This window comes from Antedon mediterranea, chromosome 11, assembly GCF_964355755.1.
Source record: "Antedon mediterranea chromosome 11, ecAntMedi1.1, whole genome shotgun sequence".
NCBI classification, from domain to species: Eukaryota; Metazoa; Echinodermata; class Crinoidea; order Comatulida; family Antedonidae; genus Antedon; species Antedon mediterranea.
The window spans coordinates 7,358,337-7,382,338 of NC_092680.1; the positions used below are offsets into that span (position 1 = coordinate 7,358,337).

Below are 24,002 nucleotides of genomic sequence, written 5' to 3' on the forward strand. Positions count from 1 at the left end.
AGGAACTGGGTAACAGAATATGACGTCTGTTCAATACAGAAAGAAATGTATCTGAAGTTTGCTACATACAGTGGCTGGATCACATTATTTCCTCATGATGTATTTATTTTCAGTCATAGTCAATAGTGGGAAACCTCCTAATAACAGAATGGATTAAAAATAATCTCGATAAACAACCCCTTCATATTATTTGTGAACGTACAAAGTTAGCTAATTTTTTTAAATAAAAAATATAAATGAACATCACAGTATTGTACTGTGTATCAATATTGGTAATTTTAAGTTATTTTTTATGTACAGTAACTGAAAGAAAATGTTCACTACTGATGCAGTAGGGCCATAACAGTAATTGTAGAAATTATCGGTTCTTTAGACAAAATCATGTACAACCTCCAATCTACATTAAAATAAATATTTTAGCATTGTTTGCAATTTGTAACCCTGTATACAGTATTCACAGCTGGTAACAATGATGTTAATAACCCTGCCATGAAATAGCCATTTTAAATGCATGTTTGATATCAACCCTGCTGCCATCTATGAAATAGCCATTTTAAACATACAATACAGTAGCCTACGATTTCTTGTCATTTTCTACACATTTCAGAGTGTGACCCTCGAGAATCAATGCATAACCACCGTGTGATATGGTCTAAATTTGGCCCACTCTAGAGTTTGCCCAAAGCAGTCTGAGCATTTACATTTATCAAGTTCAACTTTTAGCCTAAATTGTGGAGTCGAGATGTTGTACATTTATGGCAAAACTATCACGATAGTACTGTTCAACTAGAAGTTGCTCAGGCTTATAATTTTTTAATATTTGGAAAAGAAAATGTGACAATTATTTATTTCACAAAACTCATTCATTTTATCATATTACAATTAAATTTTACCCAGGTTTTTAACCATCAATGATTTTGATAATGTTTATGATATTCTAGAAGACATGCTACAGTACTGTATGATTAAATTATGTAAACATGGTTATGAATGCTGTTTCTAAGTATCCTGTTACTCATATTGATGTTAATTATCTCTCTTCAACCATAATTTGAAATGTTGTCTTGTAGTACTCAATTGTACTAAAAATATAGAAATAAATGTATGTATGAACATGTAGAATATTAAATTATAAATCAATTAACAGATTAAATAATATTGAATTATATTACCATTGTACTGTAGTGTACATTCATTGTACAGTACAGTAGCAACGAAAGGTCTAAATAGTCGATTTCAGATAATTTATAATGTAGCAACCATGAGGTTTAAAGCTCTATACACTATCAAACTTTATGTGACAAAAAAATGTGATGTGCCCATATATGGACATTATGGTGTCATATTACTGCCATATTTGGGCATATCCCTGCCATATTTGGGTACATCACACTTTTTTTGTCAAACTAGTTTGATAGTGTAGACAGAATCTTTATACTTTAGGCCTTTAAAACACATCTGAAAGGTTAATGACTCTGTCTAAGTTGTTTTCAATGATCTTGCTTGTTGGCCTAACTTGTTAAATAATTATCATTTTGATAATTTAATTTATTAATGCAGCATACAATAGTCAATGTGTGATGTGCTCTCTGCTTAATACTGTATGTCAATGTTGTTAAAAACTATTTAAATTCAAAAATCGTAATCGCAATAAATATGCAAACACAGTCTTTTATTTTATATGTTTTGTATGATATGAAGACAAGATTTTTAATATACATTTAATACAAAGCAGACCTATTTTAGAAAAATAAGGGAGACCATTAGATATACAGTACCCATCATTTAAGGAAGCCTCTACAGTAGCTTACGTTACTGTCTGACTTGACTAAAAAGATCTGTGAGTCTGCCTTAACAAAAACTGGTTTGCAACTGGCGATTGAAGACTTATTTAACTGTAGTGTTTAAGTGCCATAGTGTACAGTAGATTTTATTTACCTGAACTACAGTAATATAGTGCTTTGTATTGTACTGTATAGAGGCAGGGAACTAGTTTATTAACTGAACAGTGTAGTATTTACCTGAACTACAGTAATATAGTGCTTTGTACTGTATAGAGGCAGGGAACTAGTTTATTAACTGAACAGTGTAGTATTTACCTGAACTACAGTAATATAGTGCTTTGTACTGTATAGAGGCAGGGAACTAGTTTATTAACTGAACAGTGTAGTATTTACCTGAACTACAGTAATATAGTGCTTTGTACTGTATAGAGGCAGGGAACTAGTTTATTAACTGAACAGCGTAGTATTTGCCCAATGTACTTATTTCCAGCCTTCACCCTATGTAAAATATTGTCATCTATTTCGTGCCTAGCTTACCTGGATAAACCGACAGTAGCTCGTGCTCCTAGAAGAAGGGCTTAGATACAGTGCAAAAAGTAAAAGACCATAACCATCAATTTGGAACGTTCCTTCGTACCACCGTCATCATTTCCTTTCATAACGTAGAGACGTTACAACGTGAAAAGAATTTAGAATGTGATACATTTGTACATTGTATATATTTTTTTCTCTGTTTAGACTATTTTTGAGTATAACATTTTTTTTTTTATTTGAGGAAATTTGTCAGAAACTACACTTAAGTGATCCTAAATTATCCACTATTGGCCATTACAATCTGTTGGGAAAATGTACACATACACACAACAGGAATGACAGTAAAATTATAATTAGATTTACTGTATATTATTAGAAAGAGATGTTGGTAGAGATATCGTAAACAAAGGATTAACAATCTAAAATTTATTTATAATTTAAGATTAAAAAATAAAATATTAAATATTTGTAATTGATACCACATCGAGACATAAAGGGGATACACGTCCGTCAATACACATTGGTTACTGGTGCCTGAACTAGTAAAAAAACAATAACCAACTGTAGATTTTGGATAGAGGTAGATAGATACTGGTAAAATAATCTACAGCTTGACACATTGATACCATAAGTGGTATACAAAAGTGCAGTACAAACCTAGTCTATATCGTGCCTAGCTTACCTGGATGTACTGGTGGCGGACTGATCCATTATCCGATGGGGGTGTGGGAAAATTAATGTTATTAATGTTCTTCTTTTCGTAATGTTTACCTCTCGTCGGAGAGAGAGGCTTATGTTGGTTTATCCAGGTAAGCGGCACTCATAGACTACCAACACCACTGTTGGTTTGTGTATTTTAGGTGGTAGGTACATGTATTGAAAAAACTTCTTTAAAATTCTTATTTGTAGAAGTTTTTTAAAATTAATTAATTACAGTTATTAATATTATTTAACTATAATTTAACTACTATACAATATAAACCACAGAAAGTGTACAGATGAGTACAGTGGATATATTTGCACTCGGTAAGAGGCAATTAAATTATAGTTTATTGACTTGCAGCTTAATAATAGTACCAAAAACAAATATCACTTGGTGATATTAATGTATTTTAATGTACCTTGACACAATACATGGTATTGATGTTGATTATCCGCCCACTCAAATTTGACGACACACACCGTGGTGTCGTTATTTGAATGTTCATAATTAATAAGCATAAGGATAAAATGAATATTTTGATTAAATGACTATTTTAAAATATTAATGATATTATTCGGTAAATTAAACTGGCATACAGTAGGTCAATTTCTTGTATTGTATTGACAAGTAGGTAGGCACGTTCTTCCATGGCATTCCAATATCATGGCTACTGGACACTTGCAGTACTATAATGCATCAGTACATTCAGTAAAGATAAATTGCTAGATATATCAGAACTGTTGAAAGGAATAGAGTGAACAAAATGAATTAACAGACCTACAATAACTAGGGTCTACACCTCTTTTGGCATGGTTCCCGGTTAGGTGCCGGCCAATCAAATCAAAATGTTTTGTTTTCACATGGCTATGAGCGAGAAAAACTCAACAGTTCTTTTCAGAACTAATATACGTGGTGTACCGCAAACTTTATATCAATATGCGCCAATCGATATACACGTATAGTAGCCCACGTGAAAACGAAACATTGACGTCATCTCAAATCAAAAGCTCACTAATATGAATTGTGAGACAATGAGGACATAGTGTAGCAGGTTAGGCTGTGTGGATGATGACCCTAATTGTACAGTACATTCCCTGGATAAAAAATGTGTAAACTGCATTAGTACAGTATGTTGTTTTCTATTTATTTTTCATTCATTAAAATGTTTTCTATTTAGGCCTATAGTTTAGTAGTAAGATAAACACATGCTGCAGCTACAGTATGTAGGATCTACTGCACAGTGTAGTACGTGTTTGAAATTCAATTTAATTTCACTGAATCCCGTGTTTTACTGTATGGCTTTTGATCCTAGACGTAGGTCCTAATTATATTTTTTTTAAATTGCAATTGAGTTATTTATTCTATAGGCAGTTTAATTTGAAATGAAAAGATGCTTGTATTAGGTATATTTATGTTTATAAGGCCTAGATGAAAGGTTTGATAACTTGGTTATATGCTCTATTGTTTCCATTGAATAAGCAGTGCTTTTGTTGTGATGCATGCAACGTACGCCCGCCTTTGGCTAATTTACTTCACAATTTGACTTGAATTATTTATAGAATTCTGTACTCTGTAGGAAATTTAACCTAGATTTTATGCGATTAGTGTTGGAACTGTAGCTAGGTGATTTGGTAAGCTAACATATGTACTTTATAACCCTTGGATCTTGTATTCCAATCCTCAAACTGTCACAGTTTATGACTTTTTTCCACGGCTAAAAAGCTACTACTATAGAAAACATGGGCTAGTTTCACATCTTGTAATTGACAAGTCATGCTTGAAGTTGTGTGTTGAAATTAAAATGAGTGAACTTAATATTTGATTAAAATAAATAATTACTGTAAGTCTGTAGTAATTTTTAAAGATATTTCATGTAAAATATTGTGAAAAAGAGTACAGTAACAATACTGTATTAAGCAAAAATATTCAACCTCAAAACGAGTCCACAAAGCTTTTACATTACCTTATGTGACAAAATGTGATGTGCCAAAAATATGGTAATGATATGACCAAATACTGTACTGCATAGTAGTAGTAGTGATATGACCAAATATGGTAGTGATATGGCCAAATATGGTAGTGATATGGCATAATAATTATTGTAGTGATATGGCATCATCATATTCCTATATGGGCACATCACATTTTGTTGTCACATAAAGTTTGATAGTGTAGACAGAGCTTTAAACAGGGCTCCTTACAGTAACTACATTTTGAACCACCATCAGTAAGTTGTTTTGCAATCTAGTGCCTACAGTACTACACACTACACTACAGTAGGTGTGTTGTTTCATCCAGATATCCTTAACAAAATGTTGGAGCCAAAATGCTTAGCACTCTATTAGTATTTGATAAAAAAGAATGTGATGTGGCCAAATATCAAATATAGTAGTGATATGACATCATCATGTCCATATGGGCACATCAAATTTTTTTGTCACTTTAAGTTTGATAGTGTAGACAGAGCTTTAAAATTCATCTTTGAAGGACCATGACCTGTTGAAATCAATTATTTCAAAACCCTGATGATTATTGATTATTTATTAAGTTTTAACAATGCTTGATTAGGATTCATGAAATCATAATCCACTTGTCATCGGGATAGCAGGTTGTCAAATCAGTTTGGGCTAAATCTGCAACATCTTCAAATGTATGTAAAATCAACCACTATGCCTTTAATCTTAATTAATTGGATGTACGTGTACAGTAGTTGTATTAGTATTTGGGTATGTGATTTGAGTAGTCGAATGGCTAGGACAATTGACTGTCATACAGAGAGACGTGGGTTCAATTCCTGACAACTCCCAGTTTACTCAGCTGTAAATAGAGTACGTGGTTGAAAATACTAGGGAGGATGGGTGATGAGGCGGCGTGGAAAGGAACTAGTTGTACTAGATCATGCATCACAAACGCCTTGTGTACAGCTGTTAGAGTACATGATGTCTAATTTGATTCCAATTTTATTTAATAAAAAGTGATTATTGTATCATCAACATCAATTTTTATTGTTGTGTTTGTGGTAGATATGGAATTTCATTTTACCCACCTTCCTACCTGAGTCTACAGTATACTATACTCTCACCGAAGAATCACTACTTTATAGTGAACGGTACAGTACTGTATACTGCAGGTACTACAAGGTGGGTATTGTACCTGTATTGATATTCTGTGAGGGCGCTGCGGCTATATAAATAACTTAATAATTTAATTTTACTATATTTGTAATAATAGCATATACTGTAGTATAATTAATAGTATAGATATTTCTGCAAACAACTCATTTAGATTTAAAAGAAAACCTTGTTTCTGTTGTATCTATGTATTGTAGGTATTAAAAAAAGGAATAGGATCCTTTTACATAGTGTATTGTACAGTAGTAGGCCTACAGTATGCACAGTGTGGTACAGTAAATGGTTGATAATATTCCATTGCTATCTGAGCACATTGTTGTTCGGTGTACAGTACTGTACTGTATATTGTCCACAAATTTCACCACTACAGTGCTACTGTATTGGACCAGCATGACTTAGCATTGGTGATACTATTTAAAAGTGCCCTAAACATAGTGGTAACAACAGCAATTCTACCATTTTGTTTCTACCAAATGAATACTAAAAGATTTCTTTTCTAGTTTATTTCCATAGTATTTTAGGTTAATATTATTGTTATTATTCCTCTTTGCCATATCTAGGAAAATGTAGGCAGACGACATGGTTATTATAAATCTTCAGAGGTAAGTCATACAGTATGTCTCGGAAAAATAAAAAACAACCTACTGTACTGCATTCCTTCTTCTTATTAATTTCTAAAAAATATTTTACTGTAGCTTATTATGATTGTATTTTCTATTAATTTCATTCTATTGTATTTTTTCGAATCATGATTGGTTTACAAATCTCTTTACAAAATTCTTCCTTTTTTTTTGGTTTGTTGCATTTGTTAACATTGAAAATATTTTTCATTTTTATAGAATAATTCTTTTAATTTACTCATGGTAATTCTTTTCATAAATCCATTGAAATTGTGATTTTGAAATAATATTTTGGTATTGTAATATTTTTTAGTATAATTCAATTGACATTGTCTTGTTATATGTTTGTACTAATTTTTCATTAGATACTGACTATTAAAAAACGAAATATTAATTTGATATTAACATTTATTTTTATTAACAATAGCAAGCAAACTTCTTCCCAGTAACTGACCGGTTGTGGCCATTCATTATTCTGTCTTACATCAATGTAATTTAATGGTGATATCAATATTATAAGAGATACAGTATGTGTTAGTTAACACATTAATGTTGACAAAGTTAGCTGATAAGGAACACATAAGCACTGTATATTGTTAGTCAACAAAGCCTGTTGCATTATTCAAAATTGCATGATATTTTAATTTTGCATGATATGCAGAGCTTGTGTATTTTTGCAATTCATTTTTTTTTTTTGGTAAAAGGTGGCACTGCTGTATTGTTAATAAACTAATTTTTCCTAATATAAACATTTTCACAATACACTAAATCCAGAAATTACTGTAAAAAAGGAATTCAATTTTGATTAAAACATTTTAAGTTGCACCAAGAATACATTTCTTTGTTGTGACTTTGTCCTTTTCAACTTGCTGTCATTTCCAAGATTCGCTTCAGTGCTTTAAGTCAGCGCTTGTCACGTGTGCTATAACCAACACTATAATTTACAGTACTATTGTTTTAAGGTACAAGTTAATTGGAGTATGATGTACTGTACTTGTAATACACTGTGATTATTGATCTCAGAATCATTGTACTGGGATAGCATCAGATTTGCCATTTCAGATATTATTAAATGAGGCCTGGCATCACAAAAGCGACACAGAGTCGTAACCATAACTTTTAAGATATTTAGCCTTTAATGTCACATTTTGAGACTTCAATAAAAACGATTCTTGTATAACATTTCAAACTCCTGTTTATGGAAAAATATCATAACTATGTGTATTTTGCAATTATTTAAGCCGGCCTACGCTAGGCCCACCTAATCGGCGTCGCTACTTAATTGTTGATTTTCTCAAAATGAAAATGTTCTCAATGACTCGTACAGTATTTTTTCATTGATAACTCTTCATATATTGTAATAGACCAATTTTAATAAATAACTGTTCATTTTAAAGCTTATTATATAGATTTAATATTTCCTCTGAATGTTTTCCGTCTTCCGACATTACGCTTTCCACAATTTGTTTCCATTTAATAGATTTAATATGAATATATAAAAATATTTATTATCTGTACCAGAATAAATGTTTTACACCCGATATTAAAAATGGTTTATAAACTACACTAAACATAAACACTTCCTAGTACAGTATTGGTATATAGTAGGCTATGCCTAGACATTAAAAACATTACTACAGTATAAGAAGCAATCAGATGCTACAGTATATTTGGATGATAAACTAATGTACAATACCTTTTGTGTATGTAATACTGCCATTTGTATCATGTTTATTGATTTTGAAATTGGGAGAAAACTGATATATTTGATTTGTTTATTTTTGGATAATTATGTATATTTTATTGCGAGAATACAATACATTTTAGAAAAAAAATCAGAAAGTTACTGCAATCCATTGTTACTGTCTGTTTTATGATGTCAATTTGAACCTAATCCAAGAGAAGCCTTCTCATTGTGAATGCTTAACGCGTGAAGAGAATTGGGATTAAAATCAAGTTTGATAGCGTAAGGAGAAATGTAATGTGTTTAAAAGGGGAAGATAATTCAAATTCATCATGTTTCATTTTTCTGTGACTAATTCTGTATTTAAAATGCATAGGATAAATTTAAATATCATCTGAATAACTGATGACACAAAATCTATGAACAAACCAATTTTGTTTGTGGTCGATATTGAGTAATGTAGAAAATAGCGATAATACAACTCAAATTTGAAAATCATGTTGACCTTATATACCGGTAGTCCGTTTATAATGCCTACAGTAAGTACATATTTTTTGCAGATTAATTTTCGCTAAGAATTTTTTTTTTGTATGTTAATTGTGATGTTCCAATTAATAAATATCCCTCTCTTCCCGATCCCTCCCCTGCTGTCTCGTGGCGCGGGGCCCTTCTGAATCACTTGGCTCTGGTGATACAGCATAGGCCTTCCTAGCTTGGGACCCCGCATTCAAACACCGCTTTTAACACAGCCATTTTAACCCAATAAAAATGTTATTTCATTAAACAATTAAATTTAGAAGTTAAGATGACGGAATTTCACGCTAAGCTCCACCCACTTTGTTAAAGCTCATGCATACAGTACATTATTCATGAGCACCATCCTGGTGACTTCCCGTCGTGTTTTGTAAAGTCCCTAATGATAATGATATGAACATTAATGTTCATTCACAATACAGTACTGTATATTAAAATATTGCCATTTATATATCGCATCCCCTCCCCCCCCCCCCCCCCATGTAACTGTAATGTAATAACACAAATAGAATGTTCTCAACACTTGTCCATTACAGTCAACTCTCCCAATACTGGACTCTCCCAAAACCGGAATTCACGGAAAACCGGACTTTTTTGGAGGGCCCAATTTGTCCCTATTCTAAATGTACTGTAATTTATTATGAAAACCGGAATACCCAATTCCGGAATCCGGACAAATTATGAAGTACAAAACACGAAAATTAGCGTCTGAAAACCGGACTGACAGTTAAAAAACTCCAAATATTTACGAAAACAACGTAACATCGTCGTCGCTGACTCGGATTCAATACATTCACAATGTACAAAAGCTTTTAACCATACCCTGACCGGACCATGCATGAAGTGCGCGACGTTTCGCGGTCCGATCAAATAATGTTGCCATGGAGCGCTACACTGTGATTGACAGGTCAGTTCATTGTTAACCCACGAAGCGGCAATTGCTTTGTTGGGTATCGAACTGCGGTGAAGCGCTACGTCTTAATGTCTATTGTTTTTAGCAGGGAGTTGTTAACAACTCCCTGTTTTTTAGCATATGAATTGTTTTTTAATAAAGTTCAATTTACATTCCACTTTGTGTCTTTCTTTTGTTTAAATTATTGTTAAATTCACAATTGCAATAGGACTTTAAAAAGGAATGTTTCACTAAAAATGTGCATCATTATAAATTTAGAAATCATTATGGCAAAACGTAAACGGAATGAACTTGACTTAACTAGTGTTAATAAACTTTGAAATGTTACCAATTAATTATTGTGTCATTATTGCTTGGCTCGTTTATTGCTATCAAATTACGTCAAAATAAAGGAGCTTAAAAAACATGTGGTCTAAGTGTGGGTGTTTTTATTTGATTATGACACCTCTGCACATGCGCATCAATCAAAGCCCCGCTCTGCTATTTTTATCACCCATGCTGCTGCTAGCTCGCGATAAACAATAAACGACCAAAATTATGTTCACCGTACGTACGTAGGCCTAGCCTCTAGGCCTTTTTGCCGCTAAAAACACATTGAGAAACAATAATTTACTACTGTAACATGTTTTATTGGTACAGTAAATAATGTAACTTTTAAAAAAGGTAAATTGAATTAGCTTAATATTAATAAAGTAGGCCTATCCGTATTATTTAATTAAAACTAGCTTGACACAATCATAGCCTAGGCCTTCCCTACGCTAGACCGTACCGGGTAGCATTTGGACCGGTGATTCAAAGCATTTTCAGTGACAACATGATGACTTTAAAAATATGTTTTCAGGAAACCGGACTTTCGAAAAACCGGAAAATATATGCCCGCCCAAGGGTGTCCGGTATTGGGACAGTTGACTGTATTAGATTTGGACCTTTTTTTTTAAATTTCTTTCCGACTGAATAGGTCCCCCAGTATAATAAATACACTCCATCCAAGTGCTTTTATAAAATGTTGACATGTATACAAGTGCATTTCTGATGACTATTTAATGTACAGTAAGTATTGCGTGTACTCACTGTATTATCAGTAACAGAAAACCAAAGCATAATATATACAGTATGATCAATACTACAGTCATATTGATAACAAAATTATATACATTTATAATTAATTTAATTAGATAAATACTGTACCAAACTTTTTTAGAAAAAGTAGTTGAGGTTAGCTACTAAAATACATGTCTCCTTAAATATTTACTGTATTAGAGGAAAAGAAACCAAAATCAACCTCGTACTAATATGGTTATTTATAGTAATTTGTACAGATTTTCAGTCGTCTGTTCTCTCGTGTCTGTGACAGTAATAATACTATGATTCATTAAAATATTACAAAATCAATCTTTGTAATCTTATATTTTGTTTACGTTGAGTGTCATTGTTGTACTGTATTATTATTCATTGATGAATATAATATATTTGACAGATATTGATTTGTTGAGATTATTAACAAGTAACTCAAATACAGTGTATAAGTTACGGTGTTTAGAATATGATCCCATCTTCATAACTAATATCATGATAGCTTCAGTATAGTAAATTGGTATACAATTTGGTTTTACATTATATTCAATTTCAAGTTATACAGTAGGTACTTTGACCAGCCATTTTGGCCAGAAATTAATAGTTTATCAAATTGTTTTAATCGACAAGTCAGTTGAGAATTGCCATTATACTATTAGATACATAAAATATCAGTCCTAGTTAAATTTGAAAAAAAAAAAACCTAACCTTACAAAAAACTAAGCGATTGAATGGAGCTAAAAGTGCTGGGACATCAATTTGATGGTCAAAATTGTCATGTGTTTTTTTCCCTCTTTTCCCACTTGAATGCATCTCACATCAATGCAGGTCTGTTTGACCCACTTAAGAAAAACACTGAAAATAATGAATTGCGAGAGTGCAACTGACTTTTTATTCAGAATAATTCTTCATGAGAATATTTGTCTAATTTATGTTAATATTGGTTATTTTAGTCTGTTTAACTTTTGAATGAATTATTGTCATTGATGTTTGTAAATCGTATTTGTCATAAAAAAAAATGTTAGGAGGAGGAGCATTAATAGGCCTATCAAAATAGTGAGGAGTAATAGGCAAACCTTCAGTTACAGAGCTACAGTCGTTAAGTCTTTACTCGCTTAATTTATGCTGTCAATTGAAGCCTAGTAGTGGCTGTATTCATTAAATTTTGTCTGCTAATTTCTCTGACTTGCTATTCAGTGAGCTGCTAATGATGTTGCTGTAGCCATCTAAATCCCCATTCATTGGCTGTCAGCCCTTCAATGACCAAAGCATTGATGCCAACGATTCAGGTATTTTCTATTATGATCGATGATGCATATCAGAGATACAGTAGGTTGTTGCTGGTTGTCGTCGTATACTATTGTACTAGTCATAGTGTAGTGCAATACTTGTAGTGTTTTTATTATTAGCAATTTTCTTCGAAAACTACTATAATACTTCATATCAGTCAAAAATCATTGATAAAATCTATGCATACCGTATATTTCGGTGTATAAGTCGCACCTGTGTATAAGACGCACCGCCCAAATTGAAGAGTAAAATATCGGTATTTTTTATATCGTCGATGTATAAGACGCACCTTATATTTCATCAAAACAATTTTTTTAAATTGTAATCAATATTATTGTAATAATATATTTTGTTATATCTACAACTGCGTCCTTTATTTAGGTTTTTTCTTACCTAGGCTCGGCCACACCCAGCCTCAACAAGTTCTTTCTAACTTGTTATTCATGAGTTTCGCACCCGCAACATCGAGTGCATGACCGTGTGTGTAACATGTACGTGTGTGGTCTAGCCTCGCTCGATCATTTCGAGAGGGCGCACGTTTTCACGGACAATTGTATTCGATTAGTATCTATGTATCCGAAAAGTGTGTACGCTAGGTCCATGCTATAATCACCTGGAGAATATACTAGTCGAATACCGTACACCATGTGGCCGCCAAGAAGGGCTTGCGCTGGGGGTACGGCGATCGTGCGTATAACTATAAATAAATACTAGCCTAGCCTAGGCTATTCCAATCGTAAACGTTTACAAATGAAATTTTATCGGAACGCTAGCTCCATAATGAACAAATCTTTTCATCATATTTAGTATAACATCATGCTAAAATGCCTTGAAAACTTAAAGCAGGTTGCCGTTACGTTAGTATACTGTAGCTAGGCCTAGCCTACTCAGGCCTAGCAAACGAGGTGACGATATGTACAATCTGTGTGGTGAGGCATTTATGTTTGGTGTATAAGACGCACCCTTAATTTAGAGGTCAAATTTGGTTGTCAAAAGTGCGACTTATACACCAAAATATACGGTACACCTTTTTTTATAAATATAGCCCTAGGAAATATGAGAATTTTTTATTTGATTCCATTTTTAAAAATTAGAATTTGAACCTACTGTACCTAGATTTGCTTCTACTGTCAAGTATTTTGGCCCACATCCAAGATATAGTAACAATAAAAAAAATCAAAATAAGAAATCATCGTCAGTGTGAAGCGCCTACAGTAAAATTAACGTTTGTTCAAATAAATATATTGGCCCATTACCAAATATTCTTGATGTATTTCATCTATCCTACAATAAACATTACTGAACTATACTTAAATGTATTACATTTTACTTTGATGTACTGTACAGATAAACAGGATGGTTCTACAGTGTACTACTAATAGAGAATTAGTTTTAGATACCGTATTTGAGAATCTCCCTAGTGAGTTATCTGAAAATTCTCCCTACAATCAAAACAAACTTATTTCCACTACAATAGGTTTCACTATGAAAGCTTGTTGTTGTTGGTATGCCATTGAAATAATCGAACAACTCATTTACTGCTTGGTTGTGTAAATACAATTCCTTTTAGCTACCCACCCAGTTGACAAACTATAAAAAACTATTAAATATCGGTGGCAATTATTAAAGTTTAGCGTTACTAAATTCTTGACTTCCTTTGTAAATTGTTGTTTTTGACAATGCGTATAAACCGTTGTTTGTCATACTGTACTTTAATGCCCAGTTGGTTTATGCAAAAGTCGTGGTTCTATGCACATTTTTCTTCCCTGGGGCCGTGCACATTGTTCTTACCTGTGACCGTGAACATTGTTCTTCCCTGGGGCCGTGCACATTGTTCTTCACTGGGGCCGTGCACATTGTTCTCACCTGGGGCCGTGAACATTGTTCTTACCTGGGGCCGTGCACATTGTTCTTCCCTGGGGCCGCGCACATTATTCTTACCTGGGGCCGTGCACATTGTTCTTACCTGGGGCCGTGCACATTGTTCTTACCTGGGGCCGTGCACATTGTTCTTCCCTGGGGCCGTGCACATTGTTCTTCCCTGGGGCCGTGCACATTGTTCTTACCTGGGGCCGTGCACATTGTTCTTACCTGGGGCCGTGCACATTTTTCTTCCCTGGGGCCGTGCACATTGTTCTTCCCTGGGGCCGTGCACATTGTTCTTACCTGGGGCCGTGCACATTGTTCTTACCTGGGACCGTGAACATTGTTCTTCCCTGGGGCCGTGCACATTGTTCTTCCCTGGGGCCGTGCACATTGTTCTTACCTGGGGCCGTGCACATTGTTCTTCCCTGGGGGCCGTGCACATTTTTCTTCCCTGGGGCCGTGCACATTTTTCTTCCCTGGGGCCGTGCACATTGTTCTTACCTGGGGCCGTGCACATTGTTCTTACCTGGGGCCGTGCACATTTTTCTTCCCTGGGGCCGTGCACATTGTTCTTACCTGGGGCCGTGCACATTGTTCTTACCTGGGGCCATGCACATTTTTCTTACCTGGGGCCGTGCACATTGTTCTTACCTGGGGCCGTGCACATTGTTCTTACCTGGGGCCGTGCACATTGTTCTTACCTGGGGCCGTGCACATTGTTCTTACCTGGGGCCGTGCACATTGTTTTTACCTGGGGCCGTGCACATTGTTCTTCCCTGTGGCCGTGCACATTGTTCTTTCCCCGGGTTGTGCACATTGTTCTTTCCTCGGGTTGTGCACATTGTTATTCCCTGGGGCCGTGGGCATTGTTCTTCCCTGGGACGGTGCACATTGTTCTTTAACTTCCCAGGCTACTGGCTCTGTAGTCTGTCTTTTTCTTTTTTTACAGTAATTGGCAGCCTAGTAGTAGTAGATTACACACTGTTATTTGCTCATAAGCATAGCTATTTGATCAAACCAGTCTTCAGACACGAGAGTCTTCTATTTCATAAGAAATTCATAATGACATTTTACCAATGTATATAATGCTTTTGGGTGATATTACCAAAGATTAACAATATCATATTGATGTTTGTGTCGCCCACACAGTGCCGGACAATTCTTCAAAGGTTGTCATTATAAAGGTTACTCTGCTAGACCATTCTGTTTCTTTTGTACACTTTACAAGATAATTAAAAGTTGATAAAATAGTCTGAATATGATATAAACCATTTATTAATGTTTTGGGGACATTTATTAATGTTTTAGGGGAAATTTAATCTTTTAACAAGGATTGAATTTGTGTATGCAATAAAGTTGTAAGAAAATATTGGTTTATTATTCTTTATTTTCTTATGTAGTAAAACACCACATTTAGTAACTTTAGACAATTGTACCTACCTGGTATATACATACAGGATATTTTGTTGATATTAACAGTGTTTTTAAACAGATATTTAAAACACATGTGTGCATTCATAAAAATGTATCTAAAACTAATACAGTACTCATCTTTAGCTAGTTCATCATTCATTTTAATTGTCCATCCTTGTACAGTAGCTAACTGGTATCATCTCATTCATTGATAACCAATTTACATATGGCTTTATGTTGATTTTATGTGTTTTTTTCAAATAATTTATTGGTTTATATAATTATATTTTCATTTTAAATAAATATTCTTGTTGATATATACAGTAACAGTGCATTTTTTTTCTAGGTCCATCTCTGTGACAACGTAGTCTATTAATCCCTTTAATCTAAACCCTGAAAATTACTTTCCTCATATTTCAGTGATAAATTTCTATCTTTGCAATTGTAATACTGTCACTCAATAGTAAACTGCTAATTATTTTATGCAACATTAGTGTTAAAAAATGGTTAAAAAAAAAATCTATTAAAGCCCTCTCTCAAGGTAAGAAACTCAAAAACGACAAAAAAATGTGGAAAATAGGTGGGCTTATATATATGACTAAATTTGGTATAGAATTAAATAGCTAATCTTTTATTTAAGATTTTTTGATGAGTACAGTTAAATTTAATTAATTTATATTTTGCTGGTAAATATAGTACAATCAAAATGACGATTAAATACTGTGTTAGCTTTCAGAACTGGCATTTTTTAATAGCACTACAATTTGAATTCAAAGTAAAAATCAATAAAATAAAATTGCAAGTGCTTAGTGCCTTGTTTTATCCACTGATATTAATAAAATAAAAATTAATATGCTATGCTTGAATGATAAGACATTACCCATTCATCATTATATATATTATTTATGAGAATATTGTAGAATTACATTTTTATAGTTAGCCTTGGGCTAGAATTGAATTTGATTTTAGTTTACAGAATGTACAGTATCAACTAATTTATTCATCAATTCATATGAATTATAATGTGTTTTGAATTTAAATTGTATTCAATTTGGAATTACTGAGTCAAATTTTTATACTATAGAATTATTGTAACGAAAATATTGCTGGTCCTTACTATAGCCTTGTTTGAAGTTTTCTATAAAATTAAAAAAATTGTTAACCAAAAAAAAAGGTTTGCATACGGTACTGTAGGGAATTAAAACTTAGTAAAGTAATGAGTGAGTGTGTGGCCAAGCGATTAAGACAGTGGAACTATAATACCTTGCCATATTAAAATCGGCAAGGGTTCGAGTCTCACTCGCTCCATGGTTATGATGGTAGAACAAGTCTTCTTGGATAAGGAATATAAACTGTAGGTCCAGTGTACACATCTGGCTCATGTGCACTTTAAAGAACCTAGTAGTACATCTTTCGAGAGGAGTAGGAGGTTACATACAGCCACTGTCACATCATGAAGGCCCCTTGATTAGCATACAGTGTTTAGGGTTACTCTCTATAAATAAGGTTGAATAAATAAAAATGATACAAGATTTGTTTTTAAAAAGGTAAATTTGAGATTGTCATTTTGAGCTGGGTTGTTATCCTACAACCGTCTTGTGCAGTAAATCATACATGTCAAAACTGTACAGTTTACATGCTGCCTTAAAAAGAATGGGAGTATGAGTAAATGTGTTTGTTTTTAGTTTCCAATATGAATCTGAAAAACATTTTTCCACTTTGGGTCTGCCATACCTACTGTACAATACTGATCACTGCCAATTAATTAAGTAATCAATCATGGTAGTGTATTTCAGCTGAAGTGAATCTTTTTCAACATCAAAACAGTCAAAGTACAGTAATGCTACTTTTAAAACTTATCTCAATTAACACTTTGACTGCCAGAGGTTTTTCCAGTTAGAAACTGCCACCGCCAGCGTTTTTAACCCAATTCGATGTTTTTATTAAAGCTGATTGAAACTATGTATGTGATCTGATTTATATGTAATTTATACAAAAATAATCATGAAGAATTTAGCTTTACAATGGTACCAAGAACGATTTTCAAATCGCAATATGTAAATCATAATAGTAAAATAAAAGTAACCCACTTTTTGAGTTTTTCGTACTTTCGCGCAAGAAAGTCGAGATATTCCCAATTTTGTGCAAGGCATCACAATATGAAAATATCGCCTGGTGAGATCAACATTTAAATAACAAAAAAGTTACTTACATAGGCCTATAAAACAAATTATCACTATTGAAAAATGTATTATATTTTATAAATCATAAATCTTACATCAATGTTTCGCCAAAATCCACATAGTAAAGACACCAGGCCTAGTTAACCAGGCCTAAAGCTGGTCCGGAACCGTTTTACGACTAGGCCTAGGCTAGCCTAGTACTACTAGCCTAGCTAGTAAACTGATGATAATATCCATACCATTTCTAAACAAGTTTGTTGCGTGAAACTCGGTCACTTACAGTGAAACACCAAAACAATTAGGGTATACATACAATAATAAAATTAAAAACTTCATATTGAAAATGACTCCTTTATTTTTGATTCAGATAACAAACAAACATGCCAATCCACAAAAACCTTTGTAATGCTTCGGCGGCATAGCTAGCGCGCGACCTATACACAATGTGCCAAGCCATTGCTCTACGCGCTACTGTGATGCGCAGTGTATGTTATTTCGAAAGGTACCATTTTGACAGTCGTTCGTAACCAGATTAGTTACTTTCAATATAGTGTCCATATTTATAGTATATATCAATAATTAACCTATCTACCGGAATTCGTAAAAAAACGTGAAACACGAAGATCTTTGTGTTTGGCAGTCAAGCGTTGTGTTTCCAAACACGAAGATCTTCATGTTTGGCAGTCAAAGTGTTAAGAATTATGTTCCCAAAAATTACAAAAGAATCTGGAATTGATAAATGATACCTCTCATACTAAGAGGCACTCTCTGTACATGTATGACATCTACCTATTCCAATAACGGAACATATTTTGAAGCCCCAATGGTTCTGCCTACCCTCCTGCTAATGATATCATTATCTCTAACAATAACAACAACAATAAATAGTAATTTGTTTTTATAGCTCTGAGTACAACTTACTATTGTTATTTTTGTAGTTATTATACATCTTCACTCTTATTGATAAAGTGCTTTTCATTTTGTATTTTTCAGGTAATGCCTCGTCATGACGAGATGCATACGCAATCAATTGGTCGTAACGCAGGTCTTGTATGCCGGCGAGTGTACCATAAAAAGCACATATCCTTTACTTAATTTAATACACTAACATACTGATTTCAATTTAATTTTCATTATAAATATACTTTATACTAGTAGTACATTGTACCTGTCTTTGACTGGTGGTTGGGAATAAAATAAACAGAGAGAAGTTTCATTATAACACTGTACCTTTATTGAAGGACATCACTTTTTGTTGCTAAACTATATAATTTTAAGACATTACGTTAGTGATGCTTGCTCATTTAAACTAACTTGTACTAAATATTTAATTATCAATTGGAACAAATGATATTATACCATCCAAGAAACAAATATTAATATTTTCTTTTCTGATATAGAAATTTTGAATACAGTATGTACTGTATGAATCAATCAATGTGTTATGTATTATAATTTACAGCTTATTTTCCTTAGCGCTTAGCACATGGATAACACACCATATACACAGCACTACCTAACACCACCATCAGAAACTGGATGGAGGAGGTAAGATATCAAAAATCTATTAACAAATATAATATGTATATGTTTTAGACTTAGTAAAGCCGCTATCATGGCTTAATGAGTTTTACCACAGTCACAGTATAGTAAGGTCGGTGAAACCTAGTAACTGTCCTGCTTGATAAGTTTTCAAATATATATACAAAATAGTCGTGCCTAGCTTACCTGGATAAACTGACTCTCTAATGTCTTGAAAAGAAATGATGATGGTGGTTTGTGGAGAGGCTCCAGAACCAGTTCATGGACTATACCATTTGTAGAGAGGTGTGTTAAATGAAAATTTCTACTTTTCGAGTTATTTCTCGCTCTTCGAGGAGAAAGGACTATTGTCCGTTTATCCAGGTAAGCTAGCACTCATAGACTACCAACACCACTGTTGGTTTGTGTAATATTTAGCATATTATATTTTATATTTATTTTATTAATTTATATTTCATGCAGAACACATTCAGATTCTTCATTGCATATAACAGCCATGGGTGGAGGAGATACTGGATCATATCCAGCGCCCCAGACAGCTCCGGTTCGATCTAGAGGTATGCCGATGTTTTCTGGTAAGATAATGTGATATTCCCGTCCCTCTGTGGAGTATCAGAATTTGTGTTTATTTTTCTTTTTTTACTGTAAACTTTGTGATCGTTTGTGTTGTAAAATATTATACAGTTAAATTAACCTGAACCTCTTAGGAAGGGAGTTGTCATTATGTAATCACTGATACTTGTTCAGAAACAGCTAGGTCAAGATATTACTTCAGATATCATGAACCAAATTTATGAATAAGGTACATGTTGTCCCGTTTACTTTCAAGGGTCTGTCAGACTAAGTAACAAGAGGACAATTGGAAGACCCACTCCCTCAAATCCGCTTCTCCAAAATAAACACAATACAGTTTTTTTACGACAACTTTTTAACAATTTTTCCCAACCTAACACAAAGTAAAGCACAGATGCTACTGTTTTGTACTGAAATATAATATTGTAAAATTATACAAAAAAAACTGCTAATAAGAATTAGTATGAAAGGCACATACGGATACATACATGGTTCATTGGTTATTCAACCATTTCTTATTTTAAACCCATAACACCATTAACAATGAAACCATAAGCAAATCTAAAAATATATTCAAATGTTATGTCACTTTACTAAAGTATTTATCACTCCATTATTTTAGAACATTTTATTTTACAACATTTTATTTAGAAAGTGTAATTACCTACTAAAACAAATATGAAAATATAATATTTCAAATAAATAGTAGAAAGAAGGACACTCCAGCAAGGATATTCCTGTAGAATCCCAAAATAATTGGTGATTCGTTTAATATTATTTGTATTTTTGTAAATTCAACAATGTTTACTTTGTTTCAAATAGGAAATTTAATTTTGTTGTTTGAAAGTTTACATGGTGAATAAACCCTTCTAAAGCCATGTTACACTTTGTGTTTTTAAAAGAAATAAATTAAGTTGAGATTTTCATGAGTAAAACCAAAATGTTGATACGCAAACCTGGCTAATTTATAATGTAAAGCTCTGTCTACACTATTAAATAAACTAGTTTGACATAAAATTGTTATGTGCCCAATATGGTAGTGATATGCCCAATTATGGTAGTGATATGTATGGTCACATTTGATATTGTAGACAGAGCTTTAAATGACCCAATCCTTTCACAGTTTATTAATGCGACACCTAAAGTCTGAAACATTACCATTCATAATAACAATATTAATCTTCAGTTTACTTTTAAATGTCACCATGAGTATGAAATCAATATTTTTACACTACTGGTGTTAACACTTAGATTTTCTTGCATAAGCTGAGGTTTCTTTTCAATTGTAAAGGTGTTTATTGTAGTTTTTTGTGGTTTTTTTTTTCCATATTTCTTTCCATTGTCAAACGTACAATATGTATTTATTTATCCAAAGTGTATTTTTTGTTTGTTCTACAATTTTGATAATAGGAATAATAATTATTCTATTACATTTGTTTTTTCCAGATTTTGATCAGGGTATGATGGACGGAGATTGTAAATCTGGTCCTTGGGATGCAAAAAAGGTAGGTCCTTTTAGTTTTGTTATTTGAATTTCTATGAACATATCCTTTGAAAATCTATGAAAATGTTTTCTTGTAATACATAAAGCAGAGTAAGTGTAAGCCTCTCAATTTCAATTGGAACACAACCATTTGAGATTGTGAGTAAACTATGGAATTGAGATTTATTAGTTACAGGAAAAGTATACCTTGCAGTCTAGTATACAGTAGTTGTATGATTACATCCCACCTGTTATTTTTCAAATGTTGACTTACATAATACATTACACTGGGTACACCTCATTAAGTTTGACAAATATGATAACATTGATTCAACGTTAAATGCAATTTATATCTACATACATGTCGTCTTGCTTTGAACAAGTCTGCACAAATATTATATTTTACTAATTAAATAAACTAAATGTATTGCATAATATACGAGGCATTGATATAGTTTTTGAAAAAAATAATGTATAACAGTCATCGGGGGAAATTGCTATGATCATTTGCACAATTATGTATGAGAGTGTTTTCTATGTAATAAATTGTCATGAGAGATGCTTAACTTAAAAGGTTGACCTTATTTCTATGAAATTGCTAATTACCATGATTTGTTATTATCTATTTATTTTTGTTATGTGGCCATTAAAATATATAGACCATTCAGAAGATTTCATTTCATGTGTGAATTACTATCTTCTAGTAATTACTACATGTTCCAGGAAATGTTACCAATTTAAAACAGTTATTTTCAAATAGCTAAAATTTTTTTATCAAAACTATCATTATTTTATTGCCACTAACATTTAAAAAGTTAATTTATAAAAATTGTACTGAACATTATGAAAAATATATTTTATAATCTAAATATTATACAGTTATAATCTAAATGATATATGGTAAGCCTGCCTTGTTGACATCAATTCTCTGTCGCAATAGTTCGCTCTCTGTCATTTATATAACTCATTGTTTTAAACATTCTTTTTGATTTCCACAGTTGCAGAATCGTCCCAAGTCATGTGAAGTGCCTGGTATAAAGTAAGTATAATTACTAATCATTATCACTTTTGGTGGAGTTTGGTGTACTGTAAAATGAAACGGGATTTCTCTATGTTTTTATATGTGGTAGATTTAAAGAAAGAATGAACATAGGAAAATTAGCCTCCAAGTTTATTATGATTTTATACCCAGCCCTAGTTTCTATAGTTACCAGAGTCATCATATAGTAAAATGGTAACCATTATTAAATATAACGACGGAAATTTCTGTCTCAAATGCAATCTTTTGATTTAATGAGTGAGAGTTTGTGTAGCAATCATCGCCAAAATATCGACCATTATATATTATTTTTTACAAACTTGGCTTTTAAACAGTTTCATCGATACATTTTTGCACATAATTTTTGATCGTTTTCATGATGTACAAATGCCTAATATAAACAAACATGACCCAGTTTTTTTTTTGTGTGACATTGAGATTTTTTTCAACTGGCCTATTTCCTTTATATTTAATAATTTTCAAAATTGTGTTCACAATATTGTTTAAGTGCTAGAATGCCTATGGCTACAATCATAATGTATTGTATAATGAATTTTTCTACAATGTATTCGAGTTGGTTTTACACATAATTGGTGTGTCTCCTCAACTTTGTCTTAAGTCAATGATTCTATTGGGAATGAATATAGTTTCTTAAGTTCTTAAAAATTAAATCTATCTAAAACATATCTAAAGGTAAAAATATTTCAATTTGTTATGACAATGATAGTAAAAGGCCACTGATTATTATTTTCATAGAAATGTGTGCATTACTGTAGTGTTAAGGTTTTTTCAATGTTAGAAAAAAGATAAAATATGTATAGATGGTTTTTTAAATTTATCAAGATAATGTATTCATTCCCTCATAATATTAATTTACTGTTTTTAATTTATGAAAAATGTAGATCTGATTTTAGAAATGTTTTGCATAAAATTAATGTGAAAGTTATAATTATTTTTTACTGATTGATTTTCAGTATTTATCCTTCTGAACAAGAAACAGGAACAGTACCAATTCCCATTCAAAACACAGGATCACTACCAGATCTTACAAATATACACATCCCTACGCCATTAATGACGCCTTTAGACAATGACGAACAGACCATGTACAATCATAGTAGCACTAACAATTTGCAAGCAACTACCGTACAGATTTTAGGAATGTCACAAAGTCCGCAATCACCGCAGTCACACAGCCCGCAACCACGCAGCCCTCAATTGAGTCCGGCAATAAGTCCACAGATACAACGTCGAAATAAAACAAATCCAGTCGCAATTTCTTTAGGTCATCATAACCAAGGGTGTTTACAAGTAAGTTCTCTTTTTTATGTCTTTTAAGCTCTAGTTTCAAGTTCAAGTTTATTTATATACAATATAATACAGAACATAAATTGAAATTGTCTGAGGAGAATGCATTAATCCAAGGCTTTAAGTTTGGTCCTCTATCTACACTATCAAACTTTACGTGACAACAAATGTGATGTGCCCATATATGGACATGGTGATGTCATATCATTATCATATTTGGGTATATCCATATTTGGGCACATCACACTTTTTTTGTCAAACTATTTTGATAGTGCATATACCAATAGATAAAATCAATACTTTTTCAATTATTTAGATTTCATTCATT

General features: G+C 32.7%; 1 protein-coding gene across 2 annotated transcripts in view; it reads left to right on the top strand.

Annotated features, from left to right (window-relative positions):
- The window catches only part of LOC140062510 (CREB-regulated transcription coactivator 1-like), a 33,798-nt gene that overhangs the window by 1,156 nt on the left and 8,640 nt on the right, over positions 1 to 24,002 (top strand). Inside the window, exons 3-9 of one of the 2 annotated variants that reach the window (XM_072108764.1) lie at positions 6,713 to 6,754; positions 18,723 to 18,804; positions 19,211 to 19,277; positions 19,734 to 19,846; positions 21,291 to 21,349; positions 22,326 to 22,366; positions 23,341 to 23,677. In XM_072108764.1, coding sequence (XP_071964865.1) covers positions 6,713 to 6,754; positions 18,723 to 18,804; positions 19,211 to 19,277; positions 19,734 to 19,846; positions 21,291 to 21,349; positions 22,326 to 22,366; positions 23,341 to 23,677 — 741 coding nt within the window. The remainder of the gene's footprint in view (positions 1 to 6,712; positions 6,755 to 18,722; positions 18,805 to 19,210; positions 19,278 to 19,733; positions 19,847 to 21,290; positions 21,350 to 22,325; positions 22,367 to 23,340; positions 23,678 to 24,002) is intronic. The other variant, XM_072108765.1, reaches the window with a different exon arrangement.